Consider the following 24,243-nt stretch of genomic DNA (forward strand, 5'->3'; position numbering starts at 1 on the left):
CTATTCCCTTTATTCCCAGTTAATAGCAGGCCAATACACAATGAAAGGTCTTACTTTTAATTCACTGTAACTCCTCTGTCTATGACCTCTAAAGATGATCTCGCTAGTGTCTTCTTACCCCTCACATCAGTGGCATTAAGAAAGCTTTAAAACACCAAGAGTTGTTATGATTCTAGAGTATTTATTTCCTGGTAAGCTGTTGTCTTATAGCCTTTATCAGAGCAACCACTACATAAATGTATTTTCTTTGTTTACAAAAGCTATGAGAGGAAATTTAAGATTACTTTTAACTTTTTGAACTTTTTAATTTCCGATACAATACCGTAATTTTAGCTCTGAGTATTGCACAAATAATAGACACTTTTATTACTCATTATGTAGTATGAATTTAGAAAAGACTTGATCCAGTGATATCAATCAAACAGAGTATAACAGTAAACAACATTAAAAGATGACCTATTTAGTATTAATAAATGGTTGCAGTAAGTTTAAATGAAACTGGAAGATTTCTTTGAGCACTCAGAGATTTTAGATGAAATCCAATATATTGAAATATTACTTTTTTTTGCTAGCGGACGGATATCGGTATAGGGTTAGGACAACCCGAAAAACAAATTAAACAAATTAAAAAACTTAGGAATAAAAAAAAATAAGTCTATGCTTACCTGTAAGCATAGACTTATTTTTGAGCTTGAAGATTGAGTTTCAAATAAAATGCTCAATTATTCTTATCGTTACAAAGAACAAAGTGGTTCGGTTTTTATTGGTCAATGAGGTTGCAGTGATAACCTCTTCCTCAGTCAGTGTAGGAACCTGTTTTTATATTTGCTTCATATGCTTTGTTACTTTCTTACATTTTTGAGAAGAGTTCCTGGAAAAGAGTGTCTTTCCTTTACACCCATGCTTATTTCCACTCAGATTCTTTGTTTGGGTTTTTTCTTCATGTTTAGCTCCAAATTCAAAGGGAGGGTTTTCAACAGGCTACACATCAAACTGAAACCAAAACCAATAACCAAGAACCTTTCAGTAAAATTGGCCTTTAAAGGTTGAGCAACAGCTGATGTGAAGAGATTTTTACATGAGCTGAGCTGAGAGCCAGGACTGTGGAAGCCGTAAAAACCAAAGTCCACATTGGTTTTATGAGTCAGCCAACATCCTGATTCTGAACCACAGATAATGTACTTTGTTTTCCTGGTCAGCCTCTGAGGTTTTGGTGCTTGAAGCTAATGGATCAAAAGGAGGTTTGGAACTCTGAATTACTCCGTTTCATCTCCCAAATATTTCCCTTGCAAAAAGGCATTTGAACTCAGAGTTACAGGCCATGCAACCCCTTCATTAAAACTCTTAATCATCTTAGATCATATCTTGGGCATTGAATTACTCTCCTTCTTACCTCTAGAAGTGCTCTCTAAAATTACTCTAAACATCTTTGTTTCATCTTGTTTGTTTGGTGTTTCTTTATTTCATTAAACCTTAAGGAAAATAGATCTTAATGTGATTGATTAGAATAATGTAGTAATAAATGTAAAAGAAAAACCTAACTGATTAGGAAAAAAAACAACATAATAATATATGCTATAATATAGATCACCCACCCAAAATGTATTCACCTGATTCACCAGGTGTTATTTTTTACACAAGTCTATCTATTTAATCATGTGATTCAGTAAAAAGGAACAACTGCCAAATGTTTAAATCCTGGCACAGACCAAGCGGCAAAAAGATTACCAGAGAAGATATCCCTGATGTGGAGAAGTGGGATAATCCGGGCTGGGGATGTGTTTAAAGAGGTTTTTTTAAACTTGAGGAAAGAAATGTCCTGTTAGAGCAGGAGCGACTCTGCTTCCATTTCTGGTTCGTGGGAAAAGAAACGGAAAAAACAGAAGTTAACAGAGGCCGCCCTGGATCAGATTAATCAGGACTTCTCCTTGCAGCCGGACCAACATGAGACTGTCCTCAGATCACAGCTGAGGGGAGGGTGACGAGGACGGTTGTTATCAGAACTTGGGCAGATGCATGTGGGGCTCGGTTTCCTGTTGACGAGCAAGTGGAAGTGGCACGCTGCACGCATTTGCACATGTGCACGAGGATACATGCACGCATCAACACCCTGTGACACATGCACACAAACACTGTAGCCCCCCAACCCGTCCCCTTCGTCATGCCCCTGAGCCTGACAGTCTGGACATGGGAGATATCACAGAGCGGTGGAGGCATGAAAACTCAGTGTCTGAGTCAGATCTGGCTATAGCTGTGAAAGTGTATTTGTAGGTGACAAAATGGCGATGTCAGAACAGCTTGAGTTTGAAGGAGGTAAGTTTTTTCTTTTACCTCACTTTTAGTGTGTTAGTCCATCTCATCTGTGACTAATACACATATTTAATCAATATAACATTGTCTTATTGACCAGATATGTAGAGGAAGAAGAGTTCAGTCCTCTTCAGCAGGGTTATTTGATTATTCCTGGTTATTCAGCACCAACTTGTGCCAGCTTTAATCACTTCACAGACATGGATTTATGGCTTCAGGTGTGACTGTTCAGCTGGAAGTATAGCTGGTTAAATGAAGGTTAGTTACCAATGTGTGTATATGTGTGCATGTGTGCCTTACTGCTTGGGTTTGCTGGTTGAAGATAAGGCTAACCCTATGCCTGAGAGGGAAAGAGACGGTGTGTGTAAGCCCTTCAAGCCTTATCCCGACACACCTCCCACCCCCACCTCCTCTCCATCACTCCGCTGCACACACATCCACACACGGTGTGGATTAACCCCGTCATGTACAATTTCAATGGGAGAGCTTTAGAGACACACGCACGAACACACACCCACAGGATTAACTCTTGTGTGTCAATTTCCATGGGTGTTTCTTAGCCGCTTTGGTTGTGTCGGCATAGACTGCTCAGGTTTCCATGGTGACAGAGGCCAGTGAATGTAAGATAGGCAAATCCATATAAGTCACCCGCAACAGACAATCTGAGCCACTATTGACTACAGCTCCCCTGGTGCTACACACACAAAGATGCTGCAAAGGGACTGACAGGAGGCTTGCGCGCTGTGAAGTGCTCATGAAACAGGCTTACTGTGGTCAGAGCAACACACAAAAAGTCAGAATGAGTTTCTTCCACTGCTGGTCGGGTGAGCGATGGGCCTTTCAAGCAGATTATCCTCCTCTAAATGAAAGATGGGCCTGCTGCAATACTATCAAGTTTTCATAAGCAAGAGTCTGCAGAGGTAGCTTGACCCGTTCTTAAGTGTATGTATGTTAAAGAATATGACTCTTTTACATCACAGCTTTATAATACAACCTCCCAAATAACAAAACAATTATTTAAACTAGATACTACAATTAACGTATATATTGCAAATTGATTAATCTGTCAGTTATTTTTTCTATGTATCAATTAATAAATGGACATCGAAAGGTTCCTTTAAGAAGACCTTTTACGAATTTAAACAAGGTAAAACTACAATTTTTCCAATTGAGGAGTTCTAGACAGAATATATTGACAGACAACAAGGTTTTTTTTTTTTATCTTAAATGCAAAATGTTTATATATTTTTATTACATTCATTGTGTAATTACTGCTCTAAGTGGCTTGTGTCAGCTAAAGCCATATTTTACAGTCTCTCTACTCCAGTTAACGATTAATCGATTACTAAATTAGTTGACGTTTATTTCAATAATCGATTAATCACGATTAATCGCTTCAGCCCCAGTTTAAACACAACAAAATGTAAAGAACTTTTTTAAAGGTGTGGAAAGGATAAGTCATTTGTATTTATAACAGGAGAAATGGATGCCCCTTATTGGCTCAATTTGCTCCATTACACAGTTCTTACAGATTTATTATAGGATTCTGACATAAATTTTTATTATGAGTTTTTACAGCACTAGTGGCTTGTTTTTCTGACAGTAGGCTGACAGGAAAGGGGGTATGAGAGAGAGGGAGAGACATGCGGCAAAGGACCACAGGTCGATTCGAACCCGGGTCAGCCACATAGAGGACTAAGGCCTCTGTACATGGGTCATGCGCGCTAACCACTGCGCCACTTGTACGCCCTCATTGTTGGACTATTTCAGATTTTGATTCATATGAAATAGGGATTCGGGAGTATTTGCCTTTTCCTGATATAAATGTAAAGGGGTAGAATTTGTATTTATTTTTATTGAACACAACAAGAGACTCCAGAGATGTGTAACTTAAAAAATGCAATAGAATCTTTCTTCCCTGACATTACCGGTAATAAAGGTTGCACCTTATTTGCCATGGTTAACGAACCCTCCTGTAACTGTAACAGCTGGACTCACCTCTACCAGGGCCTGCAACATATTTCCTAACTTCATCACTAAAAACAAAAGTTTAAAAGTGCAGTCTGTACATCTGTATCAAGTCCATTACCAATGTTTTCTGCAACCAATGCCAAATAAAATACAAAAAACTGGACGAAATCCAATACCAGCTAAGTTCTTCTTCCTGCTGTCTTGATGATTTACCCACACCCTTCCTTCATAGAGCTCTGCCATTCATAAAGTCTGATTTGACCTAAATAATAATAAACACGTCCCTTTTGTTAGCAGTTTTCTCCCAGGTTCTAAAAACAGCAATAATCAAACCACTGTTGAAAAACAGTAACTTGATCAATATGCTACTGCAGAACTACAGGCTCATCTCAAACCTCTCAGTGAGATTATTGAAAGAGCTGTGTAAACTGCCAAACACCTTCCTAACAATGGTCAGCCGTCGCAACGTCTTCAAGTCAGGCTTCTATGCCCGCCAAAGTACAGAGGCTGGCCTTGTCAAGGTGTTCAGTGATGTAAAAGAACCAAAGGTGTTATTGGTACTTAGTGCAGAGTTCAATACTGTTGATTGAATGCTAATACAAAACTGGACTGGTTTACTTGAAGCAAAGAGAATTATTGTCTGATTGTAACTTAACATCAGAGATGACCAAAAAAAAGAAAACATATGAGGGGTATGTATTTAAATGTTATTTTTGCCTTTAATTAGTTGCCAAATGTATTTTTTTAAACTTTGTATTAATTTCAAAATAAATAGAAATGTAGGTATATAACAAAATTGTGACAATATCTATAATGGACAGTGATAACAGACACTGTTAGGGACCAGTTGTATTGGAAACAAAAGATTGACAAAGGTTCCTAGGTCCACACGGAATGTGGAAACTGACAGTGGGAAATACACATGCTATCCTGGCTGTGTGCGTAATGGACTGCGACATGAACCTTTGAAGGCACCTATAAACAGTAAAACCTGGGGTGCATTTTACCACCCATGCCCAGATTTCTACACCTTGCACTTTGAAAACTTGCTCAGCAGATATATATAGAATGTCACAGTAACTTTGCAGATTTGGGTAGAAATGCAGATCTAGAATACTATTTAAATAGGCAAGGGGTGAGGAGATGATTTTGTGAAAAGACAGTTTTATGTTCTGATAAAATTACTGTCCAAATGTCGATTAAAATGACAAAATATTGAGTTTGATTACTGAAAGGCTTGTGCATGGTGGTGAATATAGAAGTCCAGGTTTTTTACTTTATCATTTTCTCGGAGGCACATCTGTTTAACATGTAAAACTGAAATATTTGTGCCCTCAACTAAAGAGAAAAAAGGCAGAGGATTTTAGTTAGTGTTGCACAGATGCCATTTTTTGGCCCCCATACCGATACCTGGCTGTGCAGTATTGCCTGATACCATACTGATACCATCTGTTTGAAATTGATGTGTGTATATATGAAGAACTACATACTACATGGATGTAAAATGATTGCCATCATGGCTTTGTCTAGCTGCTGCCTACCTTTGTGAAGCAGGAAAAAGACTAATAGAAAGAATCCAGTAGAACTTTTTACCTGGAATGGGTGTCAATAGTTGAATAAACTTTTGGCTCTCAAAATGTTATTTTAGTGCAGTATCTGGGCCCCGTCCGATACAGGTATGGTTATCGATGCTACACTAATTTTAGTATTGATAAAATGAATGACGGTGATAAAACAAGCATTAGCTCAGCAAATATTTTTATTGTGTTTATTTATCTTCTTTTTTTTTTTTACAAAGAAAATCAATATCTAGTTCTTTATTTTTGTTTGCATTAAAAAAAGGATAGAGTAGTTATAGGTTTGAACTATCAAGGTAATTATCAAACTGCTCATTTCATTCAGAGACTTTACAAAAAAAAAGGAGGGACAAAACACCAAATCATAGGATAGAATCTATTTTAGCAGAAATACCTGCTAAACCTTAAAATTGAGGAATCAACTATTTGTGAAGGGGAGAGGGCCTCAGGGCTCCCACAACAACTAGATGTAAAACCTTTAGCAGACATGTCATATGGGCTGAGGAATTTAAGTGTGACATGTTTGATTCAATACAGTTAATAACTAACAGGGAACACTATGTAAAAGACAGGAAAGGCTGAGTCACAGTGAAAGGACTGTATGTTTGTTTAATTTACGAGAATCACACTGCAAAAAATCTAAATCTAGATAAGTCATTTTTTCTTAAAATAAGTGCATTTGTTCTTGAATTGAGGAGATAAAAGAGACATTTTGCCAACGGAACAAGACAATTGATACTTAAAATAAGAAAACACAATTGCATTGTCTTATTTCAAGTGCATATGATCTAATTATCTTATTGTAAGAGTAAAATTACTCATTCCATTGGCAAACTATCTCATTTACCTACTCAAATTAAGGGTGAATACACTTAATTTAAGAAGTTTTTACTTATTTCTAGATCATTTTTGCAGTGCATATAAATAATTGTCTGATTATTTGCATATATGCATATCATCCTAAAGCATGGATTCTCAATTCCAGTCATTGATGTCCAGTGTCCTGCATCTTTTACATGGATCTCTACCTCAACCACCTGAGTCTAATAATCAGAGCATTAGCAGGACTCTGGAGAACTTGACTGGATACTGAAGAGGTAATTCAGCCACTTGAGTCAGGTGTGTGGAAGCAGGGACACATCTGGTGCAGGACACCAAACCTCGAGGGCAGTAACTGAGGACTCCTGTCCTAAAGTGTCCTTTGACAGTGGTCCAAAACACGCTTTTCAGTGTAATTAAAGAATACACTGATAGAAATATAAAAAAACAACAACAGTAAAACATGTCATCACACGGAAAGATGTTTGAGTGAGAAAAGTTTCATTTAAGCTCCTCTATGTCACTCCAAACACTACCACAGGTGCATAAGACAGCATAGCTGCAGTAATAACCTGTGTATTTTCACCATTGATAGTTTGCATCTCATTAAATTAGCTTTAATACCTCTTTCAGTGAAGGTGAATCTAAAGGGCCCAAAGGCCATAACAGTAATTATCAAGCTCCCAGTTATGTGAGATGCAACAAGAACAAGAATTGGTGTTATCCCCTGCATCTGACACCAACTTCTAAGGTAAATTAAACAAAGCATTTGGCTGCGTGTATGTTCTATATTAACTTTTGGAAGCAATGTAGAATAACATTGGCAGGAAAAATAACAAAATCAACCAATTCACAAAGAATTACTCACAAATTTTAATGTGATAAGCTTGCTGTAGGACTTTCTTGCCATGTAAATAAAAATAAATAAGACAATGGATGTATTAATAGATGCTCTCTCTATTTGCTGTAGGTTTTTCTACCTTCTGGGAAAGTTAAGAAGATCTTGACTGATTATGTTGCTGCATCAGCAGTGTTTGCATGACACTGAATGAGCCCACTGTGCATGGCCGGGGCTCTTTGGTTGTCCCAGTCCGGCTGTTAGCAGCAAGCTGGTGTGCACTAATTAGGCAAACATGAAAACCACTTTGCAGTCAACATGATCTTCGTTTCCACACAAATTTCCAGTCAGCTGCATTAGGCCAATTCTCATCTGTGTCAGTTAGGAGGAAGAGATCAGATGCAGGGAGGAGAAAAATGCTTACCAGTCAACCTTTATGTGCAGTTGTGCATTAGAGAGAGGAGGAGGAGAAAAAGTGAAGGGGGAGAGGGCGGCTGGCTGTGCTGGGCAGAGAAGAGTGGAGTGGAGCAAATGCATTGCAGACGGAAAAGAGGAGGAGGGCCTACAGCTATTGTTCATGTCCTCCCGTGAACAAAGGGCTCATCGGGGTCCGTATGTAAACCCACAGCAGGCTCCAGTCCACTGACAAGGCCTCATGCGGGACAAAACATAAAACTACCGACTCCCGCAATTTTGTGCCCTATTCCGCTGTAGTCTCTCGGTTTAAGGAGATTTTTTTTTTATTGATTCTGTTGGGAAAGGACGTATTGTTGTGTGGGTACGTTGCGTCCTGCGGGCCTATCCGTTTTTACGCACGGAGCGTACACACGGTCTATCACCACGGATCTGTAAACATCAATTTTCTGACTGGACTTCTTTGCAGGTAAAGGGCCGCTTCTCCTCCTAAACACACTTTATTGTGTAAAACACAGCTCCCGGTGCAAATACGTGTTGCTTATAAACGCTCGTGGTTATAGTTTATCGCAATTTAATACCATATTTCTTCTTGAAAAGAGATATAACGTTATCGCGTTAGCCTAAAAGCTAGACGCTAATGGCTAATGCTAGCCTGGCCGTTAAAAGGCCTGTGAGGCAGCTTGTAAATTGTGAAAGATATTTTATTTCTTTTCTATTACTCAGTGTTCAAAGTTACCTTTTTTAAATTAAATTACAGTATAAGTTAAAAGTTTTGTTATGTATTATGCGCGTTTTTCAGTGTGTAGAAGCTGTAGCCTAGCTAAGGTGGTGGCTAAGAGCTAACATAATGCGAGGGCTGCCTTTCTAATTGCCTTTGTAGGTAATTCTTGTATCTTTACGTTAAAAAGCTACAGTGCCTGTTACTTAAAGGCACAATAGATGTGTAGAAAATTTAACAAAACTATTGAGCTGAGATTTTAAGTTATTTAACTTGTTTGTTTGGTTTACCCCACACAACGCTATAGACACAACAGGGGCCACATAGGATTAAACTAATTTATGTAAAATATAAGCTACTAATATCCTTAGTCACATTTTTTAATCGTGTTTTGATGTCAGAATATCAGTGAAATGGAAACGGACTTTATGCTCCCGTGTTTCTTTGGGATATGTTTTAGGTTAAAGTTTGACCCCATGATCCATTTGCCACACATGATCATGTTTAGCATGTATGTAAAGTGTTGTTTTCTTGTAAAAGTAAGAGGAGAATGATTCCCAGTGGAGGAAGTGGAGTCCAGCTGATGAGATTGTGACTGACTGTCATTAACCGCTAACAGGAGAGGAGAAGGAGCTAATGGAGCTTTCAACAACTAATGGACACATAACCATTGATTATTTATTTATTTATCTGGTGGTGCATCCAGCCTATAGCATAATGTTACAACCCAAACAGCTTGTTCTTCCTTAAAGAGCAGACAGAGCTTCAGATGACTTTGTGTATACAGCGTTTTTTTTACTAGGTGAGATTGGGGAAACCTGTTTAAAAGGTAATATTTATTTACCTTTTTCTGGTATCTAACTTTGTGTCGAAAATATCCATCATTTTCATACTCTGATGCATGGTTTTTATCAGTGGATCTATTTTTGATTGAAATAAATCTGAATGATTTGTGCAGGCAAACCCAGTCTATGTCCTGGTGACTTTATTGCTAATGCTTTCAGGTTTTGTTAGTGTCCAATTGGTTATGAAATGTGCCTTATTGCTTGAATTTGACAGAGGCGTCGTGCTCCATTTTTGCGAATTTTTACTACAGATGCACCAATAAATCAGCTAGACATTGGAATCGGTCAGTTTTCCCACGCTCATCTGATCAGTTGTTGAAACTTGACTGAACAAATACTCAATCTGCATTTTTTTCCCACAACTTTCTTTTAAATCTTCATGATTAAGAATCCATCATTTTGGTCTACAAATGCATTAACTAGCAGCCAGTACTTTGCTATTCTTCTTTCATTTAATAAAGTAAAATCAGATAAAGGTTAGGGGTAATTGCTTTTAACCATTAAATAGTTATCCTATATATTTTTTGCATGGGTCAAAATGGCTACATAATGCTCTGAACTTTCATATCAATGCGTTTTTTTGCACCATGTTTTTTCTTCCCCACTGTTTACATTTCATCATTGCTGCACTTTATGGAATGGAAATGTTCCTTTAATTTATGAAAAGCTTTACAAAATTAAATTTTGTTTTGTAAATGCTGTGTATACAAAATGACCAAAGGTGGTTAAGTCTTCAAGATGTGGTTTTCTTGTAAGAGGTTATAGTCTTTAAAGCAAAACACACTATTGTTCAACATTTTAGTCAGCACATGGAACCTGTGCTGAATAGAAAAACAAAAATTATGCTTAAATCTTTTTTTTCCATTCTATTATTTTTTGTAGTTTATCTATATTTTTAGATTCACGTTTAAACTGACATTAATATTTTCATATAGATCTAGGTAGTGCCATAGATATGCATAGTTTTACTGCTATAATTTCTATACAAACTGCAACGGTGCATAGTTATTTAAAGGTTATTTAAATAATATTTATGCAGTTTTGCCTCCAGGACTATAACAAGGTTTAAAAATAAAATATTTGGACTTTGCTGTGATTTCAGATTGTAGATCAATCTGTGGCCCACCTGTTGACTTATTGTGAGTGTAGTTGGTGGAAGTAATTCATCTCGATGCCTTTGAAGAATACCAAAGACCCACCAGTCACCAATCAGAATTGACTGAAGGCAATATTGCCAATTTTCCCATCTGGTTGAAATATCATTGTTCAATATACAGCTGCGAGAATTAGGCACATTAAGTAGGAGGTGCCTCTCCATGGTGACGTTGGGGTCGTGACCTGCATGCTGCTATGCCTGGATGATCTTTATTACAAAGCTGGGCAGTTATTGTAAAGCAGGGGTGGGAATTGTTTGTGTCGGGGAGGGACATCACTCGGTTTTATAGGTGGGCTTGTCCAGGACATATGGTCTGTTGGTATTTCTATATCTAGTAGTTATTTTATGGAGATGTGTGATGGTTAAATGAGGAGCATCTTCAGTGTTACAACTTGCTTCTGAATTTGCCTTTTTTTTCTTAACACATCTCTGTGTGTCTGCTCCAAATGAGCCTGTTAATCAATTTGTACTGAAGATGTTTCATCAGACTTTGTGAAATAAACTAGCTTTTGTTTGACTGTTGGACATTAAATGTATCTGTTGAACTCCATGCTGGTTTCTATTTAGTGCTGTTAATATGCTGTAAATCCAACATTTAATGACCTCTATATTTCTCCCCCTTTTGTATGCCTTCATATCATCCAGGCTGTTCCTCCAAGTCATTCAAGCTGTACTCCCCCAAGGAGCCCCCCAACGGTAGCACTTTCCCCCCTTTCCACCCCGGCACCATGCTGGACAGAGACGTGGGGTGAGTTCCATGCCCTTTTATCCATTTCTTCAGGCCCCGTCCACACGAAGTCAAAACAAACACGAAACGCTAATATTTTCCAGAACGTTTGTCATAAAGACGGAGACATAAAATAAATGTGATCGTCCACATGAATGCATGAAAACGCTGCAAAATGTATGACAGGCCAATAAGTGGTGCTGTGGTGCCAAAGCAAAAATAGGCGAAAACAGGCAACCAAATGTTGGGCATGCGCAGTAATATTTATACAACAACCAAACTGGAAAATGGCCCTGCGGGCCCATTTTCATGGTTCAGTCAAATTGAGGTGATGAACTACGTTGTCTATATTGCTCTGTTCTTCCTGGAGATATTCCAGAAGAAGATTCTGTTGTAAGCCCGACAGCAGGGTGAGTAGCATGAGCAGCAACCATTCAACACAGTACGGCGCCATTGTTGTTGTGATACTGTGTCGCGCATGCGTGTTTAGAGGCGACGCTATGACGCATGCATGTAAGAAAAAAAATGCGGTTAGAGCTTAAAGATGGAACCGCGAAAATAGCGTTTCAAAATCTTCCCACTCTGAAGGCTTAATAAAAAAAAGATTGTTTACAGACCCCCGAAACGCCGGCTTCGTATGGATGCGAGGCTGGTTTGGTGAAAAATTTGTGCGTTTAGGCCAGGGTTTGACTTCGTGTGGACGGGGCCTTATATTATGTGTTTTAATCATCCTGCTCTTCTGCTTGTAGTTTCGTAAACAATGTTATATGTATAAAAATAAAGTACACACAACGGTATGATGTTTAAAATGGTAATCTTTAGAGATGCTCTCATTAGATTTATTGTTGCATTTTAGATCACCAATTTTTGTAAAGCTTTGGACTGTGCAAATACATTTTTTTAGCAGGATAAAGAAAGCTTTCTGTAATACAGACCAAAGTTGAAAATTCTGTCTCTCTTGGCAACAATGAAAATCTAACAATTCAAAACATTTCATCCAGGTTAAACCCCAGAGGAATCTTTAAAAAAAGTTTAACGTCCAAGGCAGAAAGTAGCTCATTAACGTTTTATTTTTTTTAACTCAAGATGTAATAGATTGTCAATTACGTTTTTCCCTAAAACATCCTGCAAGGACTCCAAACATTTCCAACCTGAGGGTTTTGACTTTTTCCTTATTGTGATTACACACTTATTTTGAATAATCGATTATTGAAATAATTGTCAACTACTTTACTAATTGATTAATAACTAACTTCAGTATAAGGAATCTACAACATGCCTTTGGCTGATAGAGCAACCCCTTCAAAGCAGTTGTTATACAACAATTGCCACAAATATTTTGCATTTAAGATTAAAACCCTTTTTGTCCATTAATATGCTCTATCCAGAAGTCCTCAAAGACACAGGTTTAGCTTCACTCAGTTTAAATTCTGTGTAAAATCTCCTTTAAGGAACCATTGGTCATCTGATAAGTAACTGAGCAATTGAATCGATTAGCAAAATATTTATTACTTAGGGGAGTGGCAGCCTCGTGGTTAGTGCATTGAGCTTGGAATCCAGAGTTTCTGAGTTCGAGCCCCACTCCCACAGACTGACACTCTGGGTTCCTGAAGAAAGACCCAGGCGCCGCACAATGGCAGCCCACTGCTCCCCAAAGGAGATGGGTTAAATGAAGAGAGTTAATTTTTTTGCCCGGTACTTGTGACTATATAATAATAAAAAAAAAAAAGTTGCAGCTGTTAGTATAACTCATTAAATGACTGAGCAGGGTGCTTCAAGTATATCATACTCTTGTTTGGGACTCTTGTTGACGATTTATATTTGTTTTACTAGTTATCTGATCAGGCAACACCTCAAATATGTTGTAAAGTTTCAATTTAGGCAGCAAGCTACCTTAGGCCCAGAAAGTACTCTAATTTATTGGAAATTCCGAATTAAATATTTTGAAAGTTATTCAGCAAGCAAAGTGACATGTAATAAATTTCTAAAATATATATAACAAATATTAGCCATATGATATTGCCCTACAGTCTCTCCCTCTCAAATTGAATAAATTAAGTAAAAACAACACTGCCAAAACGAAACACAGAAAATTTCAGCAAGTAAGAAGCATATGGTCAGAGTAGTGGAAGTTCTCCCACAAAGATCGTATTCACTGATACACGGGACTTACACTGTGGTCATCATTGAAGTATTTATTAGGGCTATGACAATCAGTCCATGGAGGGTGCTAACAGTATCAAAATGGATGTCCAGATAGACGGCTCAAATCATGTTACAGGAAGACTGAGGTTTTACAGCTTGTCTGCTTTCAGAAATGCCTCCATATTTAAGGATTCAGGATCTCTTGGAGTCTTTGGCCTTTACTGTATTTTTCAAATGTTGATTTATTCATTTGCATAAATTCTAATATTTGAGACAAAAATGTATTAAGTTGGAAGAGAATCCTCTTTACAGATTAAAAGTCTGCATTTCTCTGCAAAATATGTTGTTGTGATTAATAATCTACACTTCCTTCTTTCTATGAGGAAATGTTGCCGGTAAGCAATTACAAATTAGGCTTAATTTCAAATCCGTTTTTCTAATTTTTATTTGTATAAAACATGCGCTAGTCAGTACCCTTTCTACTTTTTTTTTTACATCAGGGACAATTTCCATTTAATAGAAATTGCTGTTTGAGTAAATGGATTAGCAAAAATGTCATTGTTATCTTTTTCCTCTCAATTTGGGGAAAATCAAAATGGTTATGTTCCAGTGGTTAAAGTACCAGTAAGATTTGGGGAGATGAATTTTCTGTTTTATCTTTTTTTTTTCTCATGTTTCTTTTAAATTAAACAGTGGTCTGTTTTTAAGAGATGTTATTTACACCCTTATTGTTTAATGGTTTGACTCCTGTCTTTTCTAATGATGAATCAGATGTTGGAAGACAGCACATTAGAGCTAAAGTTGAATGCAACAATCATTTTTTCACATGTTTTCCAGTCCTACTCCAATGTACCCGCCCTCATACATGGAGCCAGGAATAGGGTAAGGCAGCGCTTCAAATCGTATTTCTTCAAATGGTGTTGATGTGTTTACAGCTGCTGTCACTTCTATCAATAAAATAAAGATTTAGTCATTGGGAGAGTTTAAATGTTTTTATCTTGAACCTCAAAGTTCAGAATGCTGGCTTTATTTTTAAGATGTACGAATACTTGCATCAATATTACTGCTTTCTCATTCGTCCTGTTTTCCTTCTGCGACTCAGGAGGCACACACCATACGGAAACCAAACAGACTACAGAATATTTGAGCTCAACAAGCGGCTACAGAACTGGACAGAGGTTTGTGTCTGCATGGATGCACAAACAATGACATGGAGATGGACACAGAAACAAAGCGGTAATTGTGTGCTATTGGTTGTTCTCTTTTCGCCGTCCCTCAGGAGTGCGACAACCTGTGGTGGGATGCTTTCACTACAGAATTCTTTGAAGATGATGCCATGTTGACCATTACTTTCTGTCTGGAAGATGGACCCAAACGCTACAGTAAGAATCAAACATGACTTTAGTTATTGTCTGCTTCTCAGCCACTAGATATGATCCTTAAAGTTATCCAGCAATCCCCAAAAACTACAGAGTCCATTGCATATTTACAGTGGGCTACATGATAATAGAAATGAAGAACTCATACACCCTGTGAGAGTGCAGTGTTATGAAATGTTTACTGCAACCTCTGTTCTACTAAGCTATGGAATGTGAAATGCTGGATTGTGTGACTACTAATAACTGCAGCAGACTCACATCTTAAAAATCTGACAGAGATGCAGGCTGGACAGCGAATGCAACCACTTCTGTTGACTCACTTGTTATTAGAGGAGGTCGTCTGGGAAAAGATGGTGTTGGAAATCTTCATTGTCTTGATATATGAAGACAATAAGATGTGTTTTCACAGTAGCAGCTACTCTAAATTTCTTTAGGAATAGAAATAAACTTTTTATTCTCTGCTTAGGGGTTTTTATTTTTTGTAACTTTGTATTATTCTCTATACTTGGCACTGGTCAGTTGAGCTTTTCACAATCTAATCAAATCAAAATGGTCTGCCATAACTGGATAAAGAAAAAAATAATGGAGATGAAGCAAACCTACAACCACTTTTCGTGATCAACCACTTCTGCACGAAATTATTAAAATACACCACCCACTCAATTTTTGTAGATTTTAGCTATCCGCGCCACCTTATGGTAAAATAATTACTTTATAGGCGACTGGTATATGGTTTCCAGACCGAGGTTGCAGCTTTAGTTTTTTTCAGTATTTTCTTTTTTGTATAAAGGGAAAAGTGTAGTGGCATTCTTTTCAGCCATTTGACAATCGGGAGCATTGTATAGCAATAGAACTCCATTCACATCTAAAAATCCTGAAGCATGTCATTTAAGGGCATAAGGTGTTAATGTGGTGATAAAAAAAAAACCCCTCTGAATAACTGTATCTGGCTGTTCTGATTCAGTGTCCTCTTATTCTCGAACTCAAAGTCTAAGTTTCTGATCTCGGAGTTAAATGTTTCAGCTAGAAACGTCCCTGAGAGTCCGAATTCAGATTTGAAAAGTGAGTACAACACAACCATAGCAGAACTCAGAGGTGACAATGGCTGCTCCTCCAGTCAACACTAGTTACACTTTCCTCTTCTGCCTGTTTGTAGCAGACATTTTTATGTGTAACATGAGGTCAGTCATTCGTTTACTACTTTTCAGTGTATTGTGTCTTTGTATTGGTCATCATGTGCCAACAATTTAGGAAATAAAATGGAAAACCGGATCCACCTCTGCCTTTGCAGTTCTGAGATAATTGAACGCACCATAAATCCAGTTTTAGAAAACAAGCACACCATACCAGCTATTGGTTCTTAAGGGCTGGTTATACTCCCCGCAGCAGTGTATCGCAGTGAGCTTGTCGCAGATATTTTTGATTTATGCCCAATATTCAAGCGCGGTCTGCACTATGTTTTTCCATGCCACAACGCAAGAGGCACAATCACGAACTAGCTGTGGGTCTAGATGCGGCCGAGGCGGTGAGAAAGTGGGGGCAAATTGGTGTGATAACGGAGACGCAGGAGGGTGAAAAAGAGCTGGGATCCAGGTGGAAAAAGGCTCCCAGCGTTCTCGCACACCTCACTTTTCTAGCTGGTCCATTTTCCCCAATGGCGGTCATGGGAACAAAACAAGCCAGTAAGGTACCAAACAGGAAATACCCATAGTGCAGAGCGGATATAGATATGACCGATCGGATGCCTCCTGTGTGCGGCACTGTCTGCGGTCACCTACAATTTGGGAGAGGTGCAGCAGAGTGTCTTCTGAAGGGGCGGGGACGTCTGCATTCACTGCGACACGCACGCAGACAACCTGGTTTCGAAGTATAATTCAGCCTTTAGGAACGTCAGACACAGTGGTACCAAATTCCTGTCCTCTGACTCAGTCTTCTGCATATTTTCAATGGTTTCCCTGCAATACACACACCATTGAGAGTAGAAATGTAGAAGTTTCGTCAATGGCCGCTGCAGCTTGTCAATCTATGTCTGGGTGTGCATGCTCCTCTTTGCTATGACATAGACATTTAAGAACATTAGGTTACATACAAGCATCATTCAGAAGAGAAGTTTTTTTTTTTTTATACCAACCTATGGATGAGCCAAGGATGTTATTTACATCTGTGTTTTTATCTATGTCTTCTTTATAGCCATTGGCCGGACGTTAATTCCTCGGTACTTCCGGAGTATATTTGAGGGCGGGGCCACAGAGCTCTACTATGTGCTGAAACATCCCAAGGAATCCTTCCACAATAACTTTGTTTCCCTCGACTGTGATCAGTGCACTATGGTCACTCAAAACGGAAAGCCCATGTTCACACAGGTGGGTTGGTGACTTCTGTATCCATCTGTGGAGAGAGATTCTCTCCTTCATGGCCAGCAGGCTGATTTAATTATCTGAACCTAGGTGTGCGTAGAGGGCCGCTTGTACCTGGAGTTCATGTTTGATGACATGATGCGGATAAAAACGTGGCACTTCAGCATCCGACAGCACCGTGAACTCATCCCCCGCAGTATACTGGCCATGCATGTAAGTGAGGTATGTGGAACACGCATGAGACATGTTAAGGGCCTTGTTTAAAGCTATTTTTAATTTCTGTCTAGGCCCAAGACCCACAGATGCTTGACCAGCTTTCCAAAAACATAACAAGATGTGGCCTGTCAAACTCCACCCTCAACTACCTCCGGGTAAGTAGATCCAACAGGCATCAGGTCTGAGTTGCCATCCTTAAGGTCTAAAATCTCCATCAGACTCTGTGGTTGGTCTTTAATGTTTACTCTTTGTAAATGTGACTTGGTAAAATCGTAATGAGCTCAATGCCCACCAGGACTTAACAAACAAATCCGTACGTCAGCCACATCTGTTTCAAATTTAAAGCATCCAAGCTATCTTTTGAAATATCTTCTACTGAATGACGAACGTAAGAAATCATTATTGATACAGAGCCTCTCAGCAGAAACTTAATGTACCTGTATGTTTCTGACATTGTGTGTAATTTGGGTAAATACAGGCTTCACTGCACATGCAGTATAACTTGACTGCTTTGTGTTTTAGTTCTAATAGATCCATCCAATTCCCTGCTGTTTTCTGCTGTGCATATGTTTCAAACACCTGGTGTCTTGAGCGGCTCAACAGCAGTGAATAAGTCAGGTTATTATGATTACTCCTTTTTATGAAGGTGAACAAAAGTTCAGAATTTCCCACAGTTGGATGACAATTAAGAATATCTTGCGATATACCAATACTGCGGCTTTGAGTGTTGACCGATGTTAGCATGAAGCATGCATAATTTTATAACTCAATTTATTGTGTGGAAAGTTAGAAAAGACTTGATCAAGTAATATTTCTCAGAACTAGTCAACAGGAATGAAATCAGTCGGGCCATATTTTATTAACCCATGGGTTTCATAAAATTGAAACATAAGCCAATAGAGGCTGGGCATTTCTGTCATCTTGATTTTGGCGTCAGAGGTCGAGGTGTACACCTCATGGTTTAACGGTTCAACACAGAGACGACCTGATGCATAATTGTCAGATGCTAATGATGAACTGACAGAACTGACAGTTTTTGGTCATTTCCTGCTTCTTCATTAACATGTTGTCTGTCTTCTACATATTTCTCTGAATAAATATCTGAGGAAACATTTAGCCTAGAACCTGAGCCACCTGTGTCTAGTTTAACATTGCCTGTTAATGCCCTGACTTCCTGCTGCTCACTGCCTTACTTCTGCTTTTGTCTTTTTCAAACAAAAATGTGTAGATCATGTCCGCATCTTTAAATCAAACAAATCCTTAATACTACACACTTGGGATTTTTCTCAACTGGTCTACATGTGGTCCTGCTCAGAAATACGGCTTGCGCTGAGGCGGTTTACAGCAGGGATGACATTCAGTTCCTTAAAGTCTGAGGCCATGGTTCTCATTCAGTAACATTAAGCTTGCTCTTTTCATGTCAGACTTGAGTTCCTGCCTCAAGCGGAGGCATTTATTTATCTTGGGGTCCTAACAAACATCGGTGTGGCTACTGCCATAATTCAGATGGGGCGCAGGTCTGCTGCTGTTAAGAGAGCTGAGCCTACAGTTGAGGCACTTCATTAGAGATGGGATAGATTGAGGAGCTCTGTCATGAAAGAGAGGCTGGAGTAGACCTGTTTTTCCTCCACATGGAGAGAAGTCAGCTAAGGTGGCTTAGGCATCTGTTTTGGATCCCTCCCTCTTCAAGCGTCCAGTCACGTCCCAACATGAGGCGGGCCTGGGGACAACCCAGGACACCCTGTAAGGTCTATGTCTATCATTTGGCCTGAAATGCCTTGGGGTCTCCCCAGATGAGGTGTCTGAGGAGGAGAGATATACCAATCCTGTTTTTTTTTTTTCTTTTTTCGTATCAGTCAAATATAGATTCTACTAGAATTTTCATCATAATGATTTAGGTTTGTAAGGTGATCAGCAACTACCTTTCATTATGTACATCACCAAGGAAATAAAAAAAAATATATATGTTTTTTATTTTATTTCTCGGCATGATCTAATCGAATGCTTGATCAAAAGGGGAAGATTTTATTAATGGATATTTAATAGAGAAAGTTAAATTTATTTCAGCTCTCAGAGTTTAATATTTTGTAGTTTTTATGTAAATGTTGGTCTGTTCAATCAATTTGAAAAGGCCATTTGTTTACAGATTTTGTTGTGACATGATGTGTCTTAGCTGGTGTTAGTTCTGACCCAGTCTTATCATCACTTGAAATCAATGCCATTATCACCCTGAGATATCTTAGTTGATGATCCTTTTTTTGTTCCCTCCTGCAGCTGTGTGTTATTCTGGAGCCCATGCAGGAGCTGATGTCCAGACACAAGACATACAGTCTCAGCCCCAGAGACTGCCTCAAGACCTGCCTCTTCCAGAAATGGCAGAGGATGGTGGCCCCACCTGGTTAGTTGGCTGGACTGAAAAGTTTCAGAGACGTGTCATAAATTGACAAGTGTATAACAGGCCATTTTTCTCCTGACTCAACAGCAGAGCCATCGAGACAGCCCCCCAACAAGCGGCGGAAGAGGAAGATGTCTGGCGGCAGCACCATCAGCGGAGGAGGAGGTGCCAACAATAACAACAACAACAAAAAGAAGAGCCCCGGTAGCGGCTTTTCTCTTACAAGCCAAGTACCGGTGAGTGCAATGTTGGCACCTAGTGGCATTCCCTCGGTACTACAGATGCCTTTAAAAAAATTACCTGCAAACTAACTATGTAGAACTGTGTCAAACTGTGATGAAACTTTAAAACTTGTCATGTTATTTAACCTTAAATGTGACATTAACTGTATATGATATAACTAGAAACATCTATGTAATAAAGAAATAGATAAAAACACAAAAAGGTATAGTGATTTTGAGGGATAAGTAGGCAGGCCTTTAGACCAATTCTTTGTTGAACTTATTTTTGGCTTAAAGGGGGATAGGCATATACCTATACCTAAAAGACCATGAAGCATTTGATAAAAGGTGTAAGTAATCAAGATAAATGCAGGTCTGGAATTTTCTTCAAGAGGCTGTGAAGTCAGTTACGTATTAATTAATTGGTTTCTGATTGCTGTCCCAGCTAACTTAGCAGATATTGAACCCAGGATTGAGTAAGCCTGGCTGTTAGCCTTCTCTCGATCAGTCAGCTACACCGAATAAATCACAATGATAACTGACGTGTTACTGCTCTCATGAAACGGTTACGTTTTAATTGGCTATATGCCCAGCTCCAGTACTTTTTGAACTTCAGCCAGCTTCTTGCTTCATGGTTTTATTACTGGATAGACTGATTAATACAGGTGTGTCTGGCCATTGTTGTCATGGTTACTGAGAAACAGCTGGATTAATCAGTCTGTCCAGTAATAAAAGACTGGAAACAAAGGAGCAGGAAGTAGTGAAGGTGGGCAGATGGCTCATTTGACCTGGATATCTGGAAAATCCTCATTTAATCCCTCATCTTGGTTTTTGTAAAATGGGGCCTAGTGCTGGGCATGATGAACAGATATCTGCTGAAAATACCGTAGAACTATCAGAAAGCTGCATAGCAACAGTTAATAAAGTCAATAGAGGCCAAACGTCCTGCAATGCCTCACTGTAAAGTGACAGCTGCGTGTGGTTGAAGACCAACCAATATTAGTTAGGTATGGTATGGCAGTTAAACAAGCACCGGTAGCGGCTTAATTAATTGCTGTAGACCAATCAACAGCAATTAATTAGGTAATCAGTTATTAAAATAACAGTCAACTAGTTTATTAATAGATTATTAGCTAGAGTAGACAGACTTTCAGACATGACATTTGCTGAAAGAGCAGCCTAAATTATGACTAAAATCCTTTTTAAGGCTCCTCTTTCTAGGCAATTATTAATCAAGGAATCTAAAAAAACAGAACAATAGTGTGACCACAATCTTGTCACACTATGCGAAACAGGAGCCTTTTTACAGGCATTGCAGCTAGTATGATGGAAAAACTTTAGCTTGCTGAGTGAGACTCAAGTGGTGTGACCCAGCTTTTTTTTTTTTTTTTTTTTTTTTCTTGGAACCCTGTATTTAATGACGGGTGTGTATCCTTTTTATACCAGTTATACTACAAACTACTTTCTTAGGAATTTAAACATCGTATTTCACATAACGTGTTTTAATGGCTGTGGACAGTAATTACCACCCCTGGTAGATATAAATGTTCTTCAGCCTGGAACTTTTACTGATGGAAATGAGACAGGCAGCTCTCTAATATTTATTTTATGTAAGATATAAATCAATGTGAACCGTATCCGTAGAAGAAAAAAAAGTTTCCATTTATATTTCACAAAAAATGCATGTGAGAAAACAGCAGTTTTAAACAATTAATGGGCGGGTCTGTAAAAGCAATGAAGGATCAAACTGTCCTTTTGCAGACCAGCCTTTTCCATGTTTCCTCTGGTATTTTAATAAGTTGTCTCTGGTGATGAGCTCCATATCTTTAAGCATGGAAGGTCTCCTTACGACCACCCTAATCTAAAGCTTCTTTATCAGATTCTCTGAACTCTGGCTGGACCACTGCAAACTTTTCAGAACAGTGTTTGTCAAATTAAGATTATTCAAAACCAAAATCTGCCATGGATATGAATGATTTTGGACATACCTGTACACTTCTATATCTCTATAACCATATGCTCTGATTTTTGGTCCTAGATTTTTTAATTTTTGTCCATCTGTCCAACAATGGACTCCTTCAGATGTATTCAGGGGGTTTGCAAAACATGGATCATTTCAATATGTCAACATCTTCCAGTGAATCATTTCAGTGTAGAGTTTATTAAGAAATGAATTATGTCTGCACAATATTAGGATCATGTTCACAACAGGGATATTGATTTACATTTGTCTGGCCATTTTTTTACTTTTCTTCGCCCCATCGTCACAATTCATCTTCTCTGAGGTCTGAACCTCTCTGGTAAAATCAGTATTTGGATATCAAGGGCCAGGAAAGCCTTTTCAGCTACAGACATGTATTATTAGAGTGGCCACTGTTGAAGCGTGATCCTTGAAATATGATGGCCTTTTCAAATTGCATCTCTGAGCTGCCCTTTGTGATTGCCACATTGCACCCATTGACGCTGTGGGATCATTCATGGTTTGATGATATGAGTAGCCTTTAGCAAGAATACCATTTATTGATTTATTTTTAACCTTTTTAACTTAAAATTCCAAACTTTTTCAGACTATAAACCCATGTAGTGTATTAACATTTATCTCATATTCATACAATTGCATTTAAAGTATGCTGGATACAGATGAAGAACAGAGTAGATCAGCTGCTTGTTCATATAACTAATAACCCCCCCTGCCCTAACAGGCTAGAAGCTTTACTCTTGACCTGGACCGAACTGAGGAAAGAACACAGCTTAGTCATATGATTATGTTTATTTTGTTGAACCATTGGTTTGTTTGAAGGACAGAACAACACTAATAGCTGCACCTAAAGTTTTGATCTGAAATAGTTTTTCCTGTCTAAAACTAAAGCAACACCCTGATATATTGATTGCTGTTGTATAATTCTTCAGGCCTCTGAAGAACTTAATGGAGAACCTATTTGCAATATGAACTGCACCACGTTCTGGTGGCATTGCTAAGGAATCTTGCCACTTGTGGGCAAAAGCCTCCAGTTCAATATTTGGTGGTTTGTGTGCTGCAGCATTTTAAAATCAAACTTTTAATCGTTCCAGCCCTATATGAGGCAATGCTCTAGAGTCTAGAGCATCACTGAGCCACTACCATGCTTCCCTGCTGGAAGGGTGGTCTTTTTAGCTTATGCTTTACTTTTCTTTATCCAGCTACACCATAAATCTAAAAGTTTTCATTTGAATAATCATTGTAAAGAAAACCGAAAAACTTTCTTTGTGTGGTTGTGAGAAAGTGGAGCTGATATTTATGTGCTTGTTAGTCAATAGTGATAAGAAATTGAGTTTCTCTGGATTTAATATGAGCCTCACTTAGGAGCCTAAACTTCACTGGATGTTGTTGCCATGGAGATTTTCTTCAGCAAGTCAAGAGGAGGTTTTTTTTTCTTTTTCTTACCAATGACCTCATCAGGAATTAGGTGGCACTTGTTTATAGCTGCTTCTTTCTCTGACCTATCTCTGTTGTATTGCAGAGAACATTTAGCTTGCCGGTATTTCTGCATATATTTTTTTATATTTTGTTAGCATGATGCCACAACTGTTCTTACTATTCATTCTGTTGAGGGAGTTTAAGGATTTCGAGATGGTAGTACTCAACAAAAGCAAAAATCCATATTGAGTTTAGATAAAATAGTTTTTAGTTTTTGAATTTAATTATTAAATATATTATTTAATTATATATATTGCATTTTTATTTACTTGTGACTCTGAATTTGCAGTGAGAGATTAATTATTTTGGAGTAAACTGTTTGTGTTGTAATCTTTAATTCTCCAATTTAACATCACATATGTGTGTCATCAAGGATTTTTGACTTAAGCAATTTTTAGGAAAAACTTGAAAAGTTATGAAATAAATGTCCCCTCTAACGAAGTATTGTTGTGATTTGACTGTAGGACGTGATGGTGGTGGGAGAGCCCACCCTGATGGGCGGGGAGTTTGGGGACGAGGATGAGCGTCTGATCACTCGGCTGGAGAACACGCAGTTCGACGCAGCCAACGGCATTGACGACGAGGACAGCTTCAACAACTCTCCAGCGCTGGGCTCCAACTCGCCCTGGAACAACAAGGCCCCCTCCAGCCAGGAGAGCAAGAGTGACAACCCCACCTCGCAGGCATCCCAGTAG

General features: G+C 38.6%; 1 protein-coding gene across 1 annotated transcript; it reads left to right on the plus strand.

The window, feature by feature from the left end:
- The first annotated feature begins 11,296 nt into the window (after positions 1–11,296).
- ldb1b (LIM-domain binding 1b) lies at positions 11,297–24,243 on the plus strand. The gene is made up of 10 exons (XM_038284709.1): positions 11,297–11,399; positions 14,361–14,405; positions 14,626–14,701; positions 14,803–14,905; positions 17,093–17,265; positions 17,350–17,472; positions 17,547–17,630; positions 19,750–19,873; positions 19,958–20,106; positions 24,013–24,243. Exons 1-10 carry the CDS (start codon positions 11,380–11,382, stop codon positions 24,241–24,243), a joined length of 1,128 nt encoding a protein of 375 aa, XP_038140637.1. The 5' UTR covers positions 11,297–11,379.

The sequence above is a fragment of the Cyprinodon tularosa genome, unplaced genomic scaffold (assembly GCF_016077235.1).
Source record: "Cyprinodon tularosa strain WSP-4 unplaced genomic scaffold, ASM1607723v1 ctg201, whole genome shotgun sequence".
Classification (NCBI taxonomy): domain Eukaryota; kingdom Metazoa; phylum Chordata; class Actinopteri; order Cyprinodontiformes; family Cyprinodontidae; genus Cyprinodon; species Cyprinodon tularosa.